General features: G+C 45.8%; 1 protein-coding gene across 3 annotated transcripts; it reads left to right on the top strand.

The window, feature by feature from the left end:
* The first annotated feature begins 31 nt into the window (after positions 1–31).
* On the top strand, positions 32–11,943 carry TCEANC2 (transcription elongation factor A N-terminal and central domain containing 2). Of its 3 annotated transcripts, none has more exons than XM_073357626.1 (5): positions 32–113; positions 988–1,133; positions 5,408–5,549; positions 8,257–8,450; positions 10,448–11,943. In XM_073357626.1, exons 2-5 carry the CDS (start codon positions 1,032–1,034, stop codon positions 10,634–10,636), a joined length of 627 nt encoding a protein of 208 aa, XP_073213727.1. In that variant the 5' UTR covers positions 32–113; positions 988–1,031; the 3' UTR covers positions 10,637–11,943. The 3 variants fall into 3 exon arrangements, with proteins under 3 accessions (XP_073213727.1, XP_073213726.1, XP_073213728.1); XM_073357625.1 differs by having other exon boundaries at positions 64–152; XM_073357627.1 differs by lacking the exon at positions 32–113 and adding an exon at positions 506–881.
* Positions 11,944–17,386: the final 5,443 nt, after the last annotated feature.

Raw genomic sequence — 17,386 nt, 5'->3', positions numbered from 1 at the left:
TCGAGCGATATCGCGAGAGTTCCCTCGCCGCGGGGCCTGACGGGAGACGCAGTTTCCCGGTCGGAGGTGAGCTGGGCAGGAGAGGGAGAACCGCCTTCGCCGGGAACTACGAGGCGAGTCGCTTCCGGGCCGGGCCGCGCCGCGCCGCGCGAGTAGGTTCGGGGGAACCGTGTAACTGGCCTCCCGTGGCCTTCGGGGGTCGCTGCTGCCCAGCCCGGGCGCCCGAGCCCCGCCCCGCAGTCCCCGGCTCCCCAGCGCCGGGCAGCCGAACACCGCTCCCGTCGCCGCCCCTCCACGCCCTGCCGGACGCCCCGATTCCATCCCTCCCCGGGCCCCTCGACTCCCCCCACTCCCGCAGGCCGGGCCCCCCGACTCCCTCCCTCCCTCCCTCCCGCCGCGGGCCGGGCCCCCCGACTCCCTCCCTCCCTCTCGCCCGCCGCGGGCCGGGCCCCCCGACTGCCTCCCTCCCTCCCTCCCTCCCTCCCGCCGCGGGCCGGGCCCCCCGACTCCCTCCCTCCCTCCCTCCCTCTCGCCCGCCGCGGGCCGGGCCCCCCGACTGCCTCCCTCCCTCCCTCCTGCGCCCTCCCGGGGCCAGGCCCTCCAAGTCCATCCCTCCCCCTGGGGCATGAGCCGGGCACCCCATGCCCGTCCCCACGGTGCATGTTGTAACTCGTAGCCCCGCCCCTTTGCGTACCCGGCAGCGTCACCCCAAATCTCCAGCCAGCCCCAGGGAGCCACGGTAGCAGCCCAAGCCCCCCCCCCATTCCCCCCCGATTGTCTTTTGTGCCCAGCAGCTTCATTGAAGTTGGGGCTCAGTGTAACATTGCCATCAAAGCCCTCCCCCACCTTTCCCCCTATCTACCTGCAGCTCAGGCGCGGAGGTTAGTTTTGCTGGTATTCCTGTCAACAATCTGCCTTTAAGTTAAAGCAATATTACCAATACAGTTTCATAAAAGAAAACGGACAACTGTTTTCTCACTGAAACAGCTGCTGCACCTAACCAAAAACTTGGAGACCTTTAAGTGTCCATCATGGATAGATTTGTGATACGAAAACCCAAAGCCCAGGAAAGCCCTAGGAAAAGAGATCCAGGAGCAAAGGTTTACAAGCAAGCCACTATAGAATCTCTGAAGGTAAGAGTGGGGAGGGCAGAGGGAATGGATGGATAAGAGATCAGTATAGTATTTTCAGTATAGGCCTGATGTAGTTTACATAGCAACTTCTGTCCCAAAGGATCACAGAGCACTTGAGAGAGTACGTACAGCACCACTGAAATGCTGCTGCCTCTGAGATGGACAGCAGCCAAGAAGACAACAAACACTCAGCACAACAGCCAGGAGAAAGAAAATGTACTCCAAAGACGCTGGAGCAATGGCCTATTACAAAAAAGGCCATGGAACATTTAATGTGTATCTAAAGCAGATAGGACGTTGTTTTTTAAGCTCATCTAATGCACGTACACCATAAACTGAGGCAACATCAGATTTGGGTCTTGAAAGGATAATGTGTTAGATTCACCCTGCTGAGATATGAAGTTACAGTTTTAGTGAGTCCAAGTCATTTATATCTGATGCTTAGATGTGGGGCCCCCAAGGAATAGGCCTCTGAATTTCCTTTCGGACCATTAATGCTAACATGGGATTACTTCCCCCCGCTTTCTCTAGGGCAGAGGTGGGCCCACGGGACCGTCCTGCCCCGCCCCTGAGCTCCTGGCCTGGGAGGCTCATCCCCGGCCCCTCCCCTGCTGTCCCCTCTTCCCCATAGTCACGCCGCTGCGCGGCTCAATGCTCTGGGCAGCGGGGCTGCAGAGCCCGGCCTGACCCAGTGCTCTGTGCTGCGCGGCTGCCTGTCCTGGTGCTCCAGGCAGCGCAGTATGGGGGCAGGAGGCGGGTTGGATAGAGGGCAGAGGAGTTTGGGGGATGGTCAGGGGTGTGGATGGGGTCGGGGCGGTCAAAGGGCCGGGAACAGGGGGGTTGAATGCAGGCAGGGGTCCCGGGGGGGGGGGCAGTCAGGAAGGAGGGGAGGGGGTTGGATGGGGGGGCAGTTGGGGATAGGGAGTGGGGGGGGTGGATGGGGCAGGGGTCCTGGGGGGGCAGTCAGGAAGGAGAGGGGGGGTTGAATGGGGTGGTGGAGGGCAATTAGGGGCAGTTAGGGGTGAGGGGTCCAGGGGCGGTCAGGGAGAAGGGGCGGTTGGATGGGGCAGGGGTCCTGGGTGGGCAGTCAGGAAGGGGGGGGTTGAATGGGGCAGCGGGGGTCTGGGGGCCGTCAGGGGACCGAGAGCAGGAGGGGTGGATGGGGCAGTGGTCCCCGGGGGGCCGTCAGGGAACAGGGGGGTTGGATGGGGCAGGAGTCTCAGGGGGCAAGAAGCAGGGGGGATGGGATAGGGGGTGGGGGCTGGGCCATGCTTGGCTGTTTGGGGATGCACAGCCTCCCCTAACCGGCCCTCCATACAATTTCAGAAACCTGATGCAGCCCTAAGGCCAAAAAATTTGTCTGCCCGTGCTCTAGGGTGAAATTTTCATCCCTAATCAGTATTTCAGAATCCAATGCAACAGTCCCATTCAGTATCCTGTAAAATTGGGCACAGTTTAGTTTAGCCCTTTCACTTGAGCATTAGAAATTCTGTAATTAGAAGTGTAAGTGTGTGTACCTGCACTCTAGGATCCTAAAGGGCTGATGACCAGTAGCAATTATTCTATAGACTTCAGGCTTTATTTTATGAGATCTCCTAGGCTAAGACATGGTCAATAGTTCAATGAAAATCCTCTAAAGGAAGCCCAGGTTGCTGTAAGAAATGGTGTTGGTCATTTAGGTAACACTTCTCTCCCTACTGAGCCAGTGCTCCACCACACCACGAGGGGGCACTGGATTGCTGGAAATACTATTTGTCAAATAAATATGTGTGGTCATTGAAGATCTTATGGCAAATGTTAGCAAGGTGTGGTGTTACTCCTGTTGTTCTGGCCAAAATTCTAACTTGGGTATTTACAATCAGCTCATGTCCAAGTTTACCTGTGGCTTCAATTTTAGAAGTGATTTATTTCCTTACCTGAAAACAGTCATGTAAAGTTGACACAGAATGGCTGCTCCATTCCTCCCCACATATGGCTGCTGTTCAGTGGTGTGTGCTCTGTCAGTAAACAGTATAGTGGATAGGCTCTCTCCATCAGATTGAGAGGCATTCTATAAACAATGGTCAGATATTTGGTGACATGAGTACAAGATTCTGCATGATATAAGCTTTCTGAAGAAAAGATTTAGAATTTGTTTTGAAAGTTTTATGATTAATCACAAACAAAAAACCACCAAGACACAAACATAGGGTCAAATTTTCAGCCAGTCTCAGGTGGCCTGTAAATCTGTACATATAGATTTTGCAGCTCATACAGAGTAATTGCATAACTATCCATGTGCATAAGCATTTCTATGCTCATAATTCTGCAGCTGCTAAGAAAATGTAGCTGAAACTTGGACTCATAATTAGTTGCAGAATACATCTGTACAGTGTACAGTTGAGTATATGAGTCATTCGTAACCTATGGGATGTCATAATGCTCCAAGTAGCAACCCTAATACTAGAAGCATCATCCAGGAGTGCCATTCATCAGGCGCATGATTGTATTTATAAATGTTGTATTTAAAGAATGTAAAATGTGCATACACTATTCAAATAGGCAGCAAGAATGCATTTTGAGACACATTTAGAATGTATAGGTGGATCCAACACCACCCTCTCTGTATAGGATTAAAGCATTTGACAGAGATTCTCTGAGACATGTATTTTTCCTGAATCTCCACACTGAACTGGCTTTAAGATTTGCAGAACTTCATGCTTGATGGGGAGACGGAAAGGACACAGGCCAATTGGCCATTAATAATAATTTATTATTTGTATTACCATAGCACTTTTGATAGCACTCTTCCCCTTTTGATTTTGCTAGAAGTGGGAATGGGATGGTGAGTTTTCTCCCATTCAGGTCCTAAGTGCAGAAGTTTAAAAAAAAAAAAAAGAGTAACTTGCATTTCAAGAGTGAGTGAAATGATTCCTGCATATCCATTAGTCAGTCTGTATCTGAGCATTTCTAACGTGCCCATCACTGTAGCATCTGGGCATGATATAGATAATTGAAAAGGGCAATCTGTGGGTAGAGGTGCATGCTTTTCACCCCTCTCTTCTTACACCGCTTTCTTGAGTGGCAGTTTTTTCATTGGTTTCAGAGTAGCAGCCGTGTTAGTCTGTATCCGTAAAAAAGAAAAGGAGGACTTATGGCACCTTAGAGACTAATCAATTTATTTGAGCATAAGCTTTTGTGAGCTACAGCTCACTTCATTGGATGCATACAGTGGAAAATATGGTGGGGAGATTTTATATACACAGAGAACATGAAACAATGGTACTCCTTTTCTTTTTACGGATACCATTGTTTCATGTTCTCTGTGTATATAAAATCTCCCCACTATATTTTCCACTTTCATGCATCCGATGAAGTGAGCTGTAGCTCATGCTCTAATAAATTTGTTAGTCTCTAAAGTGCCACAAGTACTCCTTTAGTTTTTTCATTATTTTCCCCCTGCAGGTTATTTTGCAGCCAAGAGATTATTATTATTAATTGTGATATCACTTGTGTCCCCAGTCTTGGATCAGGGCCTTATTGTGCTAGGTGCTTGCAAACAGAACAGAAAAATTTTGCCTTGTACCAAAGAGGTATAATCTAAATATAAGACAGAGGAGAATACAAACAGCATATCAGCTGCATAACCATTGCTGAACGATTGTAAAAAGTCTTGCACTACATCTTACACGTAACAAGACTCAGGCTTCTTGTAATCTTTTATTTGGGAGCGTCACTGCAAGATGTTTGGGGTGAAAGGCACTATGTAAATGCCAGATACGTTATTGACTGGCTTCTTTCAGTCCCTCTGTGGTGCTCCCTAGCTCCTTTTCTGTACCTGCTCTGAGATTTCCGAAGTCAAAAACAGAAGTGGGGCAGATTCAGGCCCTGCCTGGTACTAAGTTGCTACTAACAATATTATAATTAGCTGCTTCCCCCATCCACTCCTTCTCATCCCCTCTTTATTAAGCCATTTATACAGTGGGCTTCCCAAAGTCTGAACACTTACATAACTGTCTTTTTCTAGGAGACATTTGCAGCTAATTGCCCAGTGTTTGGCAGAATAAGATTAAGAATCTCACTTTGCCCTCTAGATATTCCTGTCCTGATTTACAACAGGGAGCTGCTCTCAAGCAATTACCCATCATTTTGGACCATCACATATTCTGTGCTCTGGTTCGTGTCATGATCAATAATTCATGTGTCGATAACAGCCCCATTAGCTGAGATGAAGACCAACATCTTTATTTGCACTAAGAATATTCCACTTTCCTAATGACTTTTCTCTTTCCCAGAGAGTGGTGGTTGTAGAAGACATAAAAAGATGGAAATCTGTCCTGGAGCTTCCTGGCCAGTCTAAAGATAATTTGATTGAAGCTTTGGAGGAATTAAAGAAGAAAATACCTTCTAAGGATGTGTTACTTTCAACAAAAATAGGTGCACTTTGTATCTAATTTAGAGTGTGAAAATGAGATCGATTTGTGTCCTTTGCTTGTTGGATTTTTCCATACACATGGGAATTGTTGACACTATTTTTCTGTAATGGTCCTAAGCACTTTACCTTATTGTTGAATAAAATCCTGGTGGTAGGTAGCTACGTGGTCTGCAAAATTCTTAGTACAGCGAGGAAAGAGTTCTCCTTGAATTATTCACAGTTATTTAGGGCATGGCTACACTTGCAGCTATAGAGCGCTTTGAGTTAAACCAGCCTTCCTAGAGCGCAATAGGGAAAGCGCTGCAGTCTGTCCACACTTGACAGCTACAAGTGCTCTGGCGTGGCCACATTAGCAGCTCTTGCAACGGTCACAGAGAGCAGTGCATTGTGGTAGTTATCCCAGCATGCAAGTGACTGCAATGTGCTTTTAAAATGGGGGGTTGGGGTGGAGTGTGACGGAGTGTGTGTGTGTATGTATGTGGGGGGAGAGTGGGTTTTTTGGGGGGCTGAAAGAATGTCAGCATGTCTTGTAAGTTCAGACAGCAGCAGACCGCTCCTCCCGCCTCTCTCTCTCACACACACAGCATTCCACAGTAATGGTTGCTTTGTCTCGGAGCAGATAAGCAGCCGGCTGTCAGAAAAGGAGCTTTCAAAGGGCATATCCGCATTCCTGCAGTGATTCCAAACAATGAGAAGAGTTTCAGAGTAGCAGCCGTGTTAGTCTGTATTCACAAAAAGAAAAGGAGTACTTGTGGCACCTTAGAGACGAACCAATTTATTTGAGCATAAGCTTTCGTGAGCTACAGCTGATTAAGTGAGCTGTAGCTCACGAAAGCTTATGCTCAAATAAATTGGTTCGTCTCGAAGGTGCCACAAGTACTCCTTTTCTTAATGAGAAGAGTGGCCACTTGACTTAAGGGGATTACGGGGCGCCTCATCAGAGCGCAGTAATGCAACACCTCGTTCACACTGACTCGGGGCGTTTCAGCCAAGGTGCAACAAGTGTTAATCTTCTCGCAGAGGTGGAGTACCAGGAGTGCTCTAGCCATGGAGTCAGAGCACTCTATGTACCTTGGCAGTGTGGACGGGTAGTGAGCTAGGGTGCCCGGAGCTGCTTTAAGTGTAGCCAAGCCCTTAGATGTTGGCTGCTTATAATCAAGGGCTGGGTCACTCCCTTCCATGGTAAAATATGTGGGAGAAGGACTGAGGGGAAGGAAATCTCCACAAAGTTCCTTCTTGATTGGTTTTGGGTGGTTGCTCCCCTGTGGAATGAGATGTGGAACCCATCTGCAAACCCAGAGAAGTTCCCAGGATCTGCTGGAGGCCCAAGCCATCAGCATAGAGGCCCTGCTCCTTAGTACAGCTACCTCGGTGCTCCTTTCTTCCCCAAGGGATCCCCAACATGGAGGGGGCTACATGCTTACAACACTGACACAACTTGATTAATTTTCACAGGACCGGGGGACAGGTTGTGATGTGAGACCACCAGTTCCCTGCTCTCTTTTTGTGCAGATCCTGATCTTGCAGAGATCAACCCAGATGTACTGGAGGGGGAGAGTAGCAGGGCCAGGGCTGACCCCCCTCCTTTCTGTGCAAAAGCAGTAGGATCTTCATGCAGAGGGTCCTCTCTGCCTTCCTGGTCTGAATTTTGTAATTTAATTTGTCATCTGTAGCACATTCAGCCTTTCTATATCAGGTCTGCAGCAGTGACAGACGAAGCACAGTTGTGCTGTATGAAACCCAAGGAGTAACAGTGACACCGTCTGGCCAATAGTGTTATCAGTTAGAAATGACCACCAAGCAGAAGAGGAGGAACTGTGCCTTCTGCTTTGTGTTACGTCAGGGGTTTTCAACCTGTGGAATTTTTTATTGGAACTGATTTTTTTTTTTTTAAATTGGAATTTTTTAGGGATCCGCAAATGAAAAAAGGTTGAAAACCACTGTTAGGTAGTGTATCCCCTTTCAAAAGGCACATTTCCTTGTGGGTGCAGTAGCACGCTGTTTCAGAGTAGCAGCCGTGTTAGTCTGTATTCACAAAAACAAAAGGAGTACTTGTGGCACCTTAGAGACTAACCAATTTATTTGAGCATAAGCTGAAGTGATGAAGTGAGCTGTAGCTCACGAAAGCTTATGCTCAAATAAATTGGTTAGTCTCGAAGGTGCCACAAGTACTCCTTTTCTTGTAGAGCTCTGTGTATTTCCGTGGGCATGAGAAACGTCACTGATGGTGACTGGAAAACAGCAGGAAATCATTACTTCCTCACTCGCATGTAAAAACATTGCAAATATCACCTAACATCCACTTCCCCAAAGAATTTTTCAGCAAACATTTTTATTCTGTGTGAGCCAATCCTGAAGGCTTTACACTAGATTTACCATCTAAGTACTCATATAGCCCTGTATTGTCTGAGCACCTCACTACACACCTCTGATCTAGGAAAACGCTACTCCCATTTTACAGCCGGATAACCAAGCACGTAGGATGTTACTAAGGCAAAACCACCATTGAATCAGTGAATAAGGACTCTGCAAGTGTTGGCCCCAGTGTTTTCATATTTGCATTTGTGTTAAGTGCTTGGTTTTCTGCTGAAGCTGTCTAACGTACAATGCTTTGTGGCTGTTTTGTCACTAATGTGCACTGACAGGTCTGGATTACGCTTATCTACCCACCAAAGTTGAACGAACTCTCTTGCTGTTTCTATTTGACAGGTCACACGGTGAATAAGATGCGCAAACATTCAGACCATGACGTGGCCAATCTCGCAAAAGACGTTTACACTGAGTGGCGAACTTTCATCAAAGAGTATTCAAACAAACCATCGATAGAAGTCAGGAGTGATCCCAAAACAGAGACTCTCAGGAAGAATGCACGGAAGCTACTTTGCAATGCTCTGGAACTAGAGGTAATATTCTTAATACTCCTTTATTTTTATTAGCTTAAAGGAGAGTACATAGGTAGCTGCTGCATTGAGAGATCTGTTATTGGGGGTTTTTTCAAAAGGAGTTAGTTTTCCTTTGCCCAGATTACTCTGGCTATTGAAAACAAAGGTGAAAATGAGTCTGACCTTGCTCTCATTTACACACTCCGCAAACAGGACATCTGTGTGTCTGTTATGCTTAGATTGTATAGGGGAAAGAGGACGTTAATATGGAAAACTGTACATCCTACTATTTATTAGCTATAAAACCTACAAAAAAACCTCTTGGTTGTTCTGTGTTTCAGGGAAATTGTATTTCAGTAATTAAGTATTTGTAAATTAAAACTTATTGCAAAAATGTACAGAGAGGGGTCAATAATATATAAAGTGGTGGTAAATACTAGATCCTTGTGGTATCTTTAAGTGAATGAACAAGACGTGCTGTAAGGCTTAATGATTAGTTTGCCTGGTGTATTAAACTCCATCATAATTATCCTTTTAATTTGTTCATTAATTATCCTTTAAATAGCAAGTCAAGTGGTAGGCAATCAGGAGTTACAAGGCAAAGTTAAAGGTAATGTGTTCTTTAGCTTTATCTGGCCTTAAGAAAAACAAACACTCTGGCCAGTTAATGCATGAATGGTATGTTCTGAAGGGAGTTCTCACCTGTCCCCTTCAAATAGGGGTATGGTGGGTTAAAGGGGGGATATCTCTGTGGGGATGACTCAAGAGACTGATAAAAAAGAGAGGCTCCTTAATGCACTAGGTGGATTGTTCAAATCCAGCCCTTCAGATCTGTGTCAGTTTCTAGCACAGGGGCCAGGTGGTATGAACAGACAGGGTTTGCAGTGGCACAAGGTGCCTACAGTCTACCCTCTGCCAAGGCAATTCATGCCACTTCAAAAATAGGCAGTGCTGGGTAGAGACACCAGTGGCAGGGCAGGGCCGAGATTAAAACTGCCCTCTCCAAATAGGACTCAATGAAAGGATGGCAAGGAAAACATTGTCTGCTCCCCCATAGGCATGAATCTCCTCAGAATGCAGCTATCATCGGAGAGGTGTGGTTTGCTTCAGCATGGGTCAGTTGGCTGTATAGACAGTCACGGGGAAAGGAGGGAGTCCAAGAATTGGGAGTACAAGAACAATGGAGAGGGGAATCTGCAGGTGGGGACAGAGTACAAGGACTAAGTGGGTCAGCAGGGGATGTACAAAGACATGGGCAACTGGGAGATGGGTAGCAGAGGGGGGATAAAATGGGGCAAGGACTTGGGGGGTGAATAATACTCTAATAACACTCCAATGTTTTGGAGTCTCCCAACTGCAAAAGTGTGGGAGATTCCCCATCCCCATCACTAAAGGCAAAAGTGAAATTAAAAGTGTGGTGGGCAGTGGAGGTTTCATTTCTTCCTTTATTGTTTATTTCTTACATTTCTAAGCTGTGCCAAATTACAGATCTTGGCACATAACTTCATAATTAACATTTAGCAAATCCCTTTCTGCATTCTTAATTACACCTCCTTCCACACACACAGCCTGCATTTCCCTTTATAGCACCAGGCAAAGCTCCCAAGTATTTGGAGTGTCTTAAAATTGCTTTTAGGATCGAGCTGAAAATAGTATTCAAGGTGCCTTATATCAGAAAGATCAAATGTGAGATTTATGGAGACAATGCACTGTAGTTTGTAATTGCAGTTGAACTTGATACCCAAAGCTGGTTGCAGATTAGTGTCCTGTTGTGAGGGCAAAGCATTGCCTCCTAGCTGGAGATGTGAATGAGTTCCCTGCGACTGACCAAGTTGCTTGTTCCTTAATTGCTTGGGTGGAATTAAACTGCTCTTCCTGTTTCACATGTGATGGGAAGTAGATTTCCTTGAATTTGAGCTGATTAATGAAGAAACTCTGAAAACCACCGAACTCCAATTTCAATCAGTTGGTCTCCTTATTAAACATAAGGATCTAATTTTACACTTTGCTGTTTTCAGATTGATCACCCACTGGCTGAAAATATTGAGCGAGAAGCTTTTCATCTCTCTTCCCGTCTCATTAATGCACCATATCGCAGGACAGTACGAGCCCTAGTCTTCACATTAAAGCACAAACCTGAAACCCGAGCACAAGTGAAAACTGGTGCGCTCCCAGTCAGTGCGCTTTTACAAAACCATAAGAAGTGACTCAGAGTGCCTGATGGTGGACATGGGATTCACGTGCCTATGCCACATAGTGGGATTGAGAATTCCTTGTGTTTTAAGAGAGCAGGAGCACTGGTAATGTTAATCACTCTGCCATTGTAAGGACAAGATATCTCAGGATGGTGTCTGGGGCAAATTCAGTGGAGATGTAAGCGGTGGTGTAAATTAATCATCTGTGAGTCAGTGGACATTTGAGGGAGCAGAATGGGTGGGGTTGTAGCAGGAAAAGTACATAGGCCTCCCCTACTGTGCCTTATGCTTTCTTGTTGATTACCTTTCCTGCGACAAACCCACTCTTCTGGTCCCACAGAATGTAAGTTACATCAGCTGTTCAGCATGTACCTTGTATCAGCTTGCACTGGCAGAACCACACATCACTTGCACCCCCATTTGTCACATCTGAGGGCAAGTCTACACGACAGTGTTACATCAGGGTGGCTGCACTGGTGCAGCTTTGCTACTGTAGCACATCTGGGAGAGCGCTCTCCCATCCCATAATTACTCCACCTTCGCAAGAGGCAGAAGCTATGTTGGCGAGAGAGCATCTTCCATCGACACAGTGCCGGTGTGAGCAGCGCTTAAGTCGCGGTAACTTGCGTCACTCGGGATGTGCGTGTGTGTCTTTTTCACGCCCCTGAGCGACATGAATTACATCAACTTAAGCAGTAGCGTGGACCAGCCCTCAGTGTGACTCCCTGTCTCTTCCAGGAGCCATGAGCATAGTGGAACTATCAGAAAGGAGCAGTGATGTTCAGGGCCAGTCAGAAGGGGTGGGAGTTTACAATCAGAAGTGAAGGTGATGACTGACAGCTCTAGTTAACTCAAGTTCAAAGTCATGTTCCCTGCAGTAATACCCAGGTATTCCCAGAGCTAACTGCTTAGCAAAGTGAGGGGGCTTTTCTTCACTGTATTCCAGAGTTGGGGACTCAGACCATAGTCTTTTTTGTCTGGCCAGCTTTATCCCACTGCATCCCAAAACCTCAATGTCTCCCTAGGCCTTCAGGTAAACGAGGCCGCACCTGTATTTGCTATGACACTTCTTTGCTGGATATTCAATGAGCATCTCACCTTAAACATCAACTCCTACTTCCTGATTTATTTAAGCATGGTGCTTGTTTTTTGTTTGTACCAATGTGAGGAAAGCGTGTAATGAAATCTCTAAGTATAATTCAGTGGGAGAGTAAATCAACCTTTCATAAAGGCTCTTACCCCCCACAATAGACTAAATATTAATACTTTAGAGCAATTATGTGAACAACTTTTTAAGCAATAAACAGATTTTTAACCAGCACGTGTTTCCAGGTATTAATTAGTGGAAGCGTTGTCTTTTCTCCAATTGCCTTAGTGCCACGAGTCATGTTGTTCTTGATACGCATGCTGTTCCTGAGGCTGTGGCAGACACAGTCTCTCTCTGCTGTGCTATGTGTTCTGACTGCGTGCAGGCTGGTCACAGAACATAATCAATGAGATGAAACTAAAAGACTAGAGATGGCCAAGTACTGGGAAAAGTGAAACTTCTGTATTGGTGGCCCCGGAAGTGTGATGGGGCAAGGAGTCCAACATGTCATCGTAATGTCAAGTTGCTTCAGGAAGTACCTCTCCTAATCACTGCTGGTCAGGACTTGTATTGGTGTCTGTCTCACAAAGTGCCACTGAGTCAAGAGCGACTGTAAGTTAGGTGTTCACAACAGTCCACATTCAGATCCTCTCCTCCAAGAAAATGAGAGAGAAATGATTATCCACCCAGTTGTATCTGCCAGCTCCTTTTGTCTCCATGGATATTAAAAGCTGAAGCAGCACTCCACTCCAAACTTCATGGGGTCACTGCCTTTGCCCAGCACTGCATTCTCCAGACACCTTAAACTACTCAATTCTTTTTATTCATTTCAAAGCAATGACTCCCTAATTTAGAATAGTGTAATACAGACATTCATTTAAAATTAGAGATGGGTGGGCTGGAAACATGACTGAGTCAGATGTTGGAAGATGGCTATTTGCAATGCAATGAGTAACAGTGTGTTCTAGAGCATTAGGGGTGGATGTATGACTGATCATTAGGGGAGTAATAGCTCAGTGAAGACCTAACGCTTGGTCTGCTTGTTGCTACCCAGAGTGCCTAAACCACAATCCACTTCTCACAGGTAACTGGACCCAATTGACACAAGTTAAACACTCAAAACCATGCTGACACAGTAGCATGTCAACAGTATGCTGGACTGGCATGAAGGCGGTTCAGGATCAACAGGCTCTGCATTAGTCCTTAGGTTTTATTCCAGAAAGGCCATGGCTTGGTTTCCAGCTCCATTTTTGATTCAGGTCAATTTTACTCACTCTTTCTGTTAGATGTATGCATTCAACTTGAAATCACAAACATTAGGAACTTCCAACCATGGAGAGAGCTTTTTCCCACACAACTCTGTTGATATTCTAGCTGGGCTCCAGTCCTTGGCCCAACCTGGCCAAGTTGTGTTGAACTGTGTGGCGATTTTGGAAGGTGAGCAAAGATCGAATAGAAAGTGCAGGGAGGCCCCAAACTCTTCTTTGCTGAGGCAGTGAAAGTGCGACTCGAGGCAGAACTGTCTCTGGGGTGCCCAAGCTGTGATTTTTTTTTCTTGAATGATTATTTTAGGCAATATGAAGTGCAGTTCTACCCAGAGAACTGCCTGAGTACAAATGGCCCTGGCTCAGCCAGGAGACTTGCTCCCTGTGTACACTCAGAATCAGCTCCACTTCTGTTTTTACTTAAAGTTCCCCACTTAAGGGAAAGTGAGCTGGTTTCTTGGTGTAAACCAGTGGCTCTCACTCTTTCCCCACTACTGTACCCCTTTTAAGAATCTGACTTGTCTTGGGTACCCCCAAGTTTCACCTCATTTAAAAATGTACAAAATCAGACATAAAACTACAAAAGTGTCACAGCATGCTATTACTGAAAAATTGCTGACTTTCTCCTTTTTACCATATCATTATAAAATAAAACAATTGGAATATAAATATTGTACTTAGAGTTCAGTGTATAGTATATAGAGCAGTATAAACAAATTTTAGTTTGTACAGACTTCGCTAGTGCTTTTTATGTAGCCTGTTGTAAAACTAGGCAAATATCTAGGTGAGTTGAGGTATCACCTGGAAGATCTCTGAGCACCCCCAAAGGTAGGTGTACTCCTGGTTGAGGACCATTGTTGTAAACAATCATTCCAATTAAATTCCAATCAGTTACAACGAGGCAACCCAAAGGTGACAGAGCTAACTATGGCTTACAGCACCTTTATGCATCATGGTGATAGGTGGGAGAGGGGAAAATACCTTAGCTAGAGTGACTTTCCATGGCTGCAGTTAGAAAAAGCTTATTTTTATCTGTAAATTGAGCACATTTGACAATATACATGGAGCCCCATTAATGGCCTTTGGATAACGTTGCTTTTCAGAGTAAAACCAGATTTTAAGTTCAAGTGCAACATATGCATCAAACATACAGCTGGTGGGTCAGACTCAACCCACCTGGTGTGTTCATTTGGCCTCCATAACGCATTCAGACTGGGCAGAATCGCAGCTTTTATTTAAACTGAAAATAAAAAAATTCCTCATGCTTATGAAGGAAACCTTTCCAATGCAAACCAAGGGTAAAGTGATGTCACAATGCCTGCCTGATTCTGCAATCAGCCTGAAAGAACGTTTCTTGGACACATGAACTTCTCTGCCCCCTATTAATCTCATTGGAGTGTTGTCTAAAATGATGACAGTCTCATGTCAACATTAACAATTGTGTTACTGATAACATTGGTGATGGGAAAAAATTCCAGGTGGGGGAGAGGTTGGAACTGGGAGTAGAAGGAGGGAAGGAAATGCAGAGAGAAGAATAGAGAGAGACAGAAAGGAGGTTGGGGAAGGAAGAGAAATAAAAGGGCAGAAATAGCAGTGGGCCCACCCAGGAGTATGCTTTCCCACTGAGTGATAGTGAATGTGGCAATGGAATACTTAAAAAATAACTATCTAAAAATTTAGTTACTTTATAGAGACCCAATTCCCTCTTTGAGCTCCACGCAAACCTCTTACTGACATCAGTAGGTGTTCTGCTGTGGATGGAGGTGGGTATGGAGTTCCAGATTTATGCTTCCGTTTATGGGCTATGACTAAATGTGGAATTCAACCCACTCCACACAATCAATTTGACACCCACGAAGGGAAAACCATGCATAATCATCCCTTTTCCTGCCAAGTAAAATTACCTGACGAATAACGCTCCCTGTTAGGAGACCCTCAGCAAGTGGCATCTGTGACACAGGGGGTTAATGCACTAGACTTACAGTGCAATTCCTGTAAATTGCTGGTCATTTTCTACTTCTGGTTTTGTTTTGTAGCAGTTGTGTGAAAGTGGGCCAGCCAGAGTGCCAGCTAGGCACTTCCTAAAGCCAGGGACTCTCCGCAAGTCTTTGTTCTAATGAGGGGAAGTCCTGTTAGATTAAAAGAACCAAGAGAACTTCACAGGTGGCGCTCTTCATGAGAATGGTTCTGGGCAAGCTGGTTTCCTTTGAACCAATTTTGTTCCCTTTTTAAAGAGGAAATTTGAAAAAAATCGAGTACTAAAAATAGTCTGGAGAAGATGTTTGTTTCCTCCTGCACCCCTGCAATTAAACCCAGCCCACCAATAGTGTGAGCCAACACTGACCTGCAGGGTGAATATAGACTCATTGCAACAAGTGAAAGGAGACTGGAGACCTTCTCCTGAGGTAAGTAAGAGATTCTTTCCTGTTATTGCTTATCATTTTGATGCTTCTTGAACTGAATGGCAGACAGAAGAGCTGAGTTCATCCTCTTCTGGTTACAGCTAAAGCAGCCTTGCCAGGGCTGATTTTTATCCCTAGCTAAATAATTTGTCTTTGGAATGACTAGGGGTCACCAAATGGGAGGTATTTACAAGTGATTTCCCCAAGGCAGTGATGCCCAACGAGAGCTTTAATCTTCTGCCAATTACTCACGTCAGACAGGAAGTACAGAGTTAAGACATTCCACATTAGTTGCAATGGGGCAGTAGACAGGTGCTGTAATTTCTTTTTTAAAAGACTTCAAATATTATTCTCCATCAAGAGCCTGGTCCTGCAAGCTCTCCATGCACAGAATGCTCACTGTCTGCACTGGGAATCCTGTGGCTGAACAATTTGCAGGCTCAGAACCACACTAGATGGTGATAAAACATTATTAACCAGCTGTGCGCTGCATATTTCCTTAAAGCCCTATGCATTTGGATGATGCTTAAGGACATACTTGTGACTATCCATTTAGGACATAGGGCAGGGATATTAAAGAGACAAGGAGGGTGAGGTAATTTCTTTTATTGGCCCAGGTTCTGTTGGTGAGAGACAAGCTTTTGGGCTTACTTTGAGCTCCTCTTCAGGTCATTGAAGAACACCAATGCATAGGGAAGGGAGGACACCCAGCCCACCTGATGTATTTGTGGCCCTCCTCAGAGCCTGCAGAATCTAATTTTTTCATTTCATTCCTGGTTGGGAAGAACTGAGGATAACTGATGCAGTTGTTGGGGAGGGATAGCTCAGTGGTTTGAGCATTGGCCTGCTAAACCCAAGGTTGTGAGTTCAATCCTTGAGGGGGCCAGTTAGGGATCTGGGGCAACAATTGGGGATTGGTCCTGCTTTGAGCAGGGGGTTGGACTAGATGACCTCCTGAGGTCCCTTCCAACCCTGATATTCTGTGAATGTCTGCTTCAGGCAGCCTAAACAGTAGCTCTCAGAAGTGTTGACTCCCCTGTTCAACATTAGTCTTATTGGTTTGTTGACTCTGAAGCTGGATTGAGGGGAGTAGGGGTCCTCCATTTATAACCCAGCCCATGGAGCATCATTAAGCCTGGAATTTGGCCCACTGTACAGAATGAGTGCAATGTCCTGGACTCCCATCCACCCCACTAGTATTATTCACCATTTCAGTTATACTATCATTGATTATTTATGAGCCCCACTCCTGTGGGCGCCCATGGTACAAGCAAGATCACCCATGGCAAATGAAGCACAGAAAGGCTCCAGTATTAAAAAGGCCTGTTTAAATATATATTAAAAGCAGTTCTCGCACAGGTGCAGATACACTGGTTCATCTTCAAGGCCTTTTACAGACATTAACCCACACAACATCCCCATGAGGTGCGTAAGCAGGTATTAGCTTCATTTTATGGGGGAAGGGGGGAAACTGAGGCAGAAAAGTGATGTGACTTGCCCAAGGACATTGAGGGAGTGCCAGGATTATACTGCAGGAGTTCCTGTCTTTAAATCCTATGCTGTCAGACCACTAGGCAGTGCCTATGAGCTCTGTCAGTTAGACCAGATTATGGGATAATCCTTGCCAATTAGAAATTATTATATACAAACCAATAATCTCCATACATAGAGTACGCCTTGAATGGATAAACATCTAGTGCTATGAAGCTGTAAACATTAAAATGGCCAAGCAGTTTTCCCACAGGCCAATATTTATCTTAAGATGAATTTTCACTAGCCCAAATTCTAAACCCTTGCACTGTTTGGAACTGAGCAGGGAGGAGTCAGTGAGGGAGAAGCCCTGGGAGAGGGAAGGCCAATGTCACATGATTCCAGGGTCCCTGCCACATAAATAATGTGCTGCAACAGACCTGAGGCTTTGTCCAAAGCATGGGCTGAGCAGCACAGATGTCAGGATAAAAATCCCCTTTCCAGACTGCTCTGGGAAAGCCTGCTACAACCTGCTGGT

Source organism: Lepidochelys kempii, chromosome 8, assembly GCF_965140265.1.
Source record: "Lepidochelys kempii isolate rLepKem1 chromosome 8, rLepKem1.hap2, whole genome shotgun sequence".
Lineage (NCBI taxonomy): Eukaryota > Metazoa > Chordata > Testudines > Cheloniidae > Lepidochelys > Lepidochelys kempii.
The sequence above is the reverse complement of the archived record's forward strand: the minus strand, read 5'-3'. Positions and strand labels throughout refer to the sequence as shown.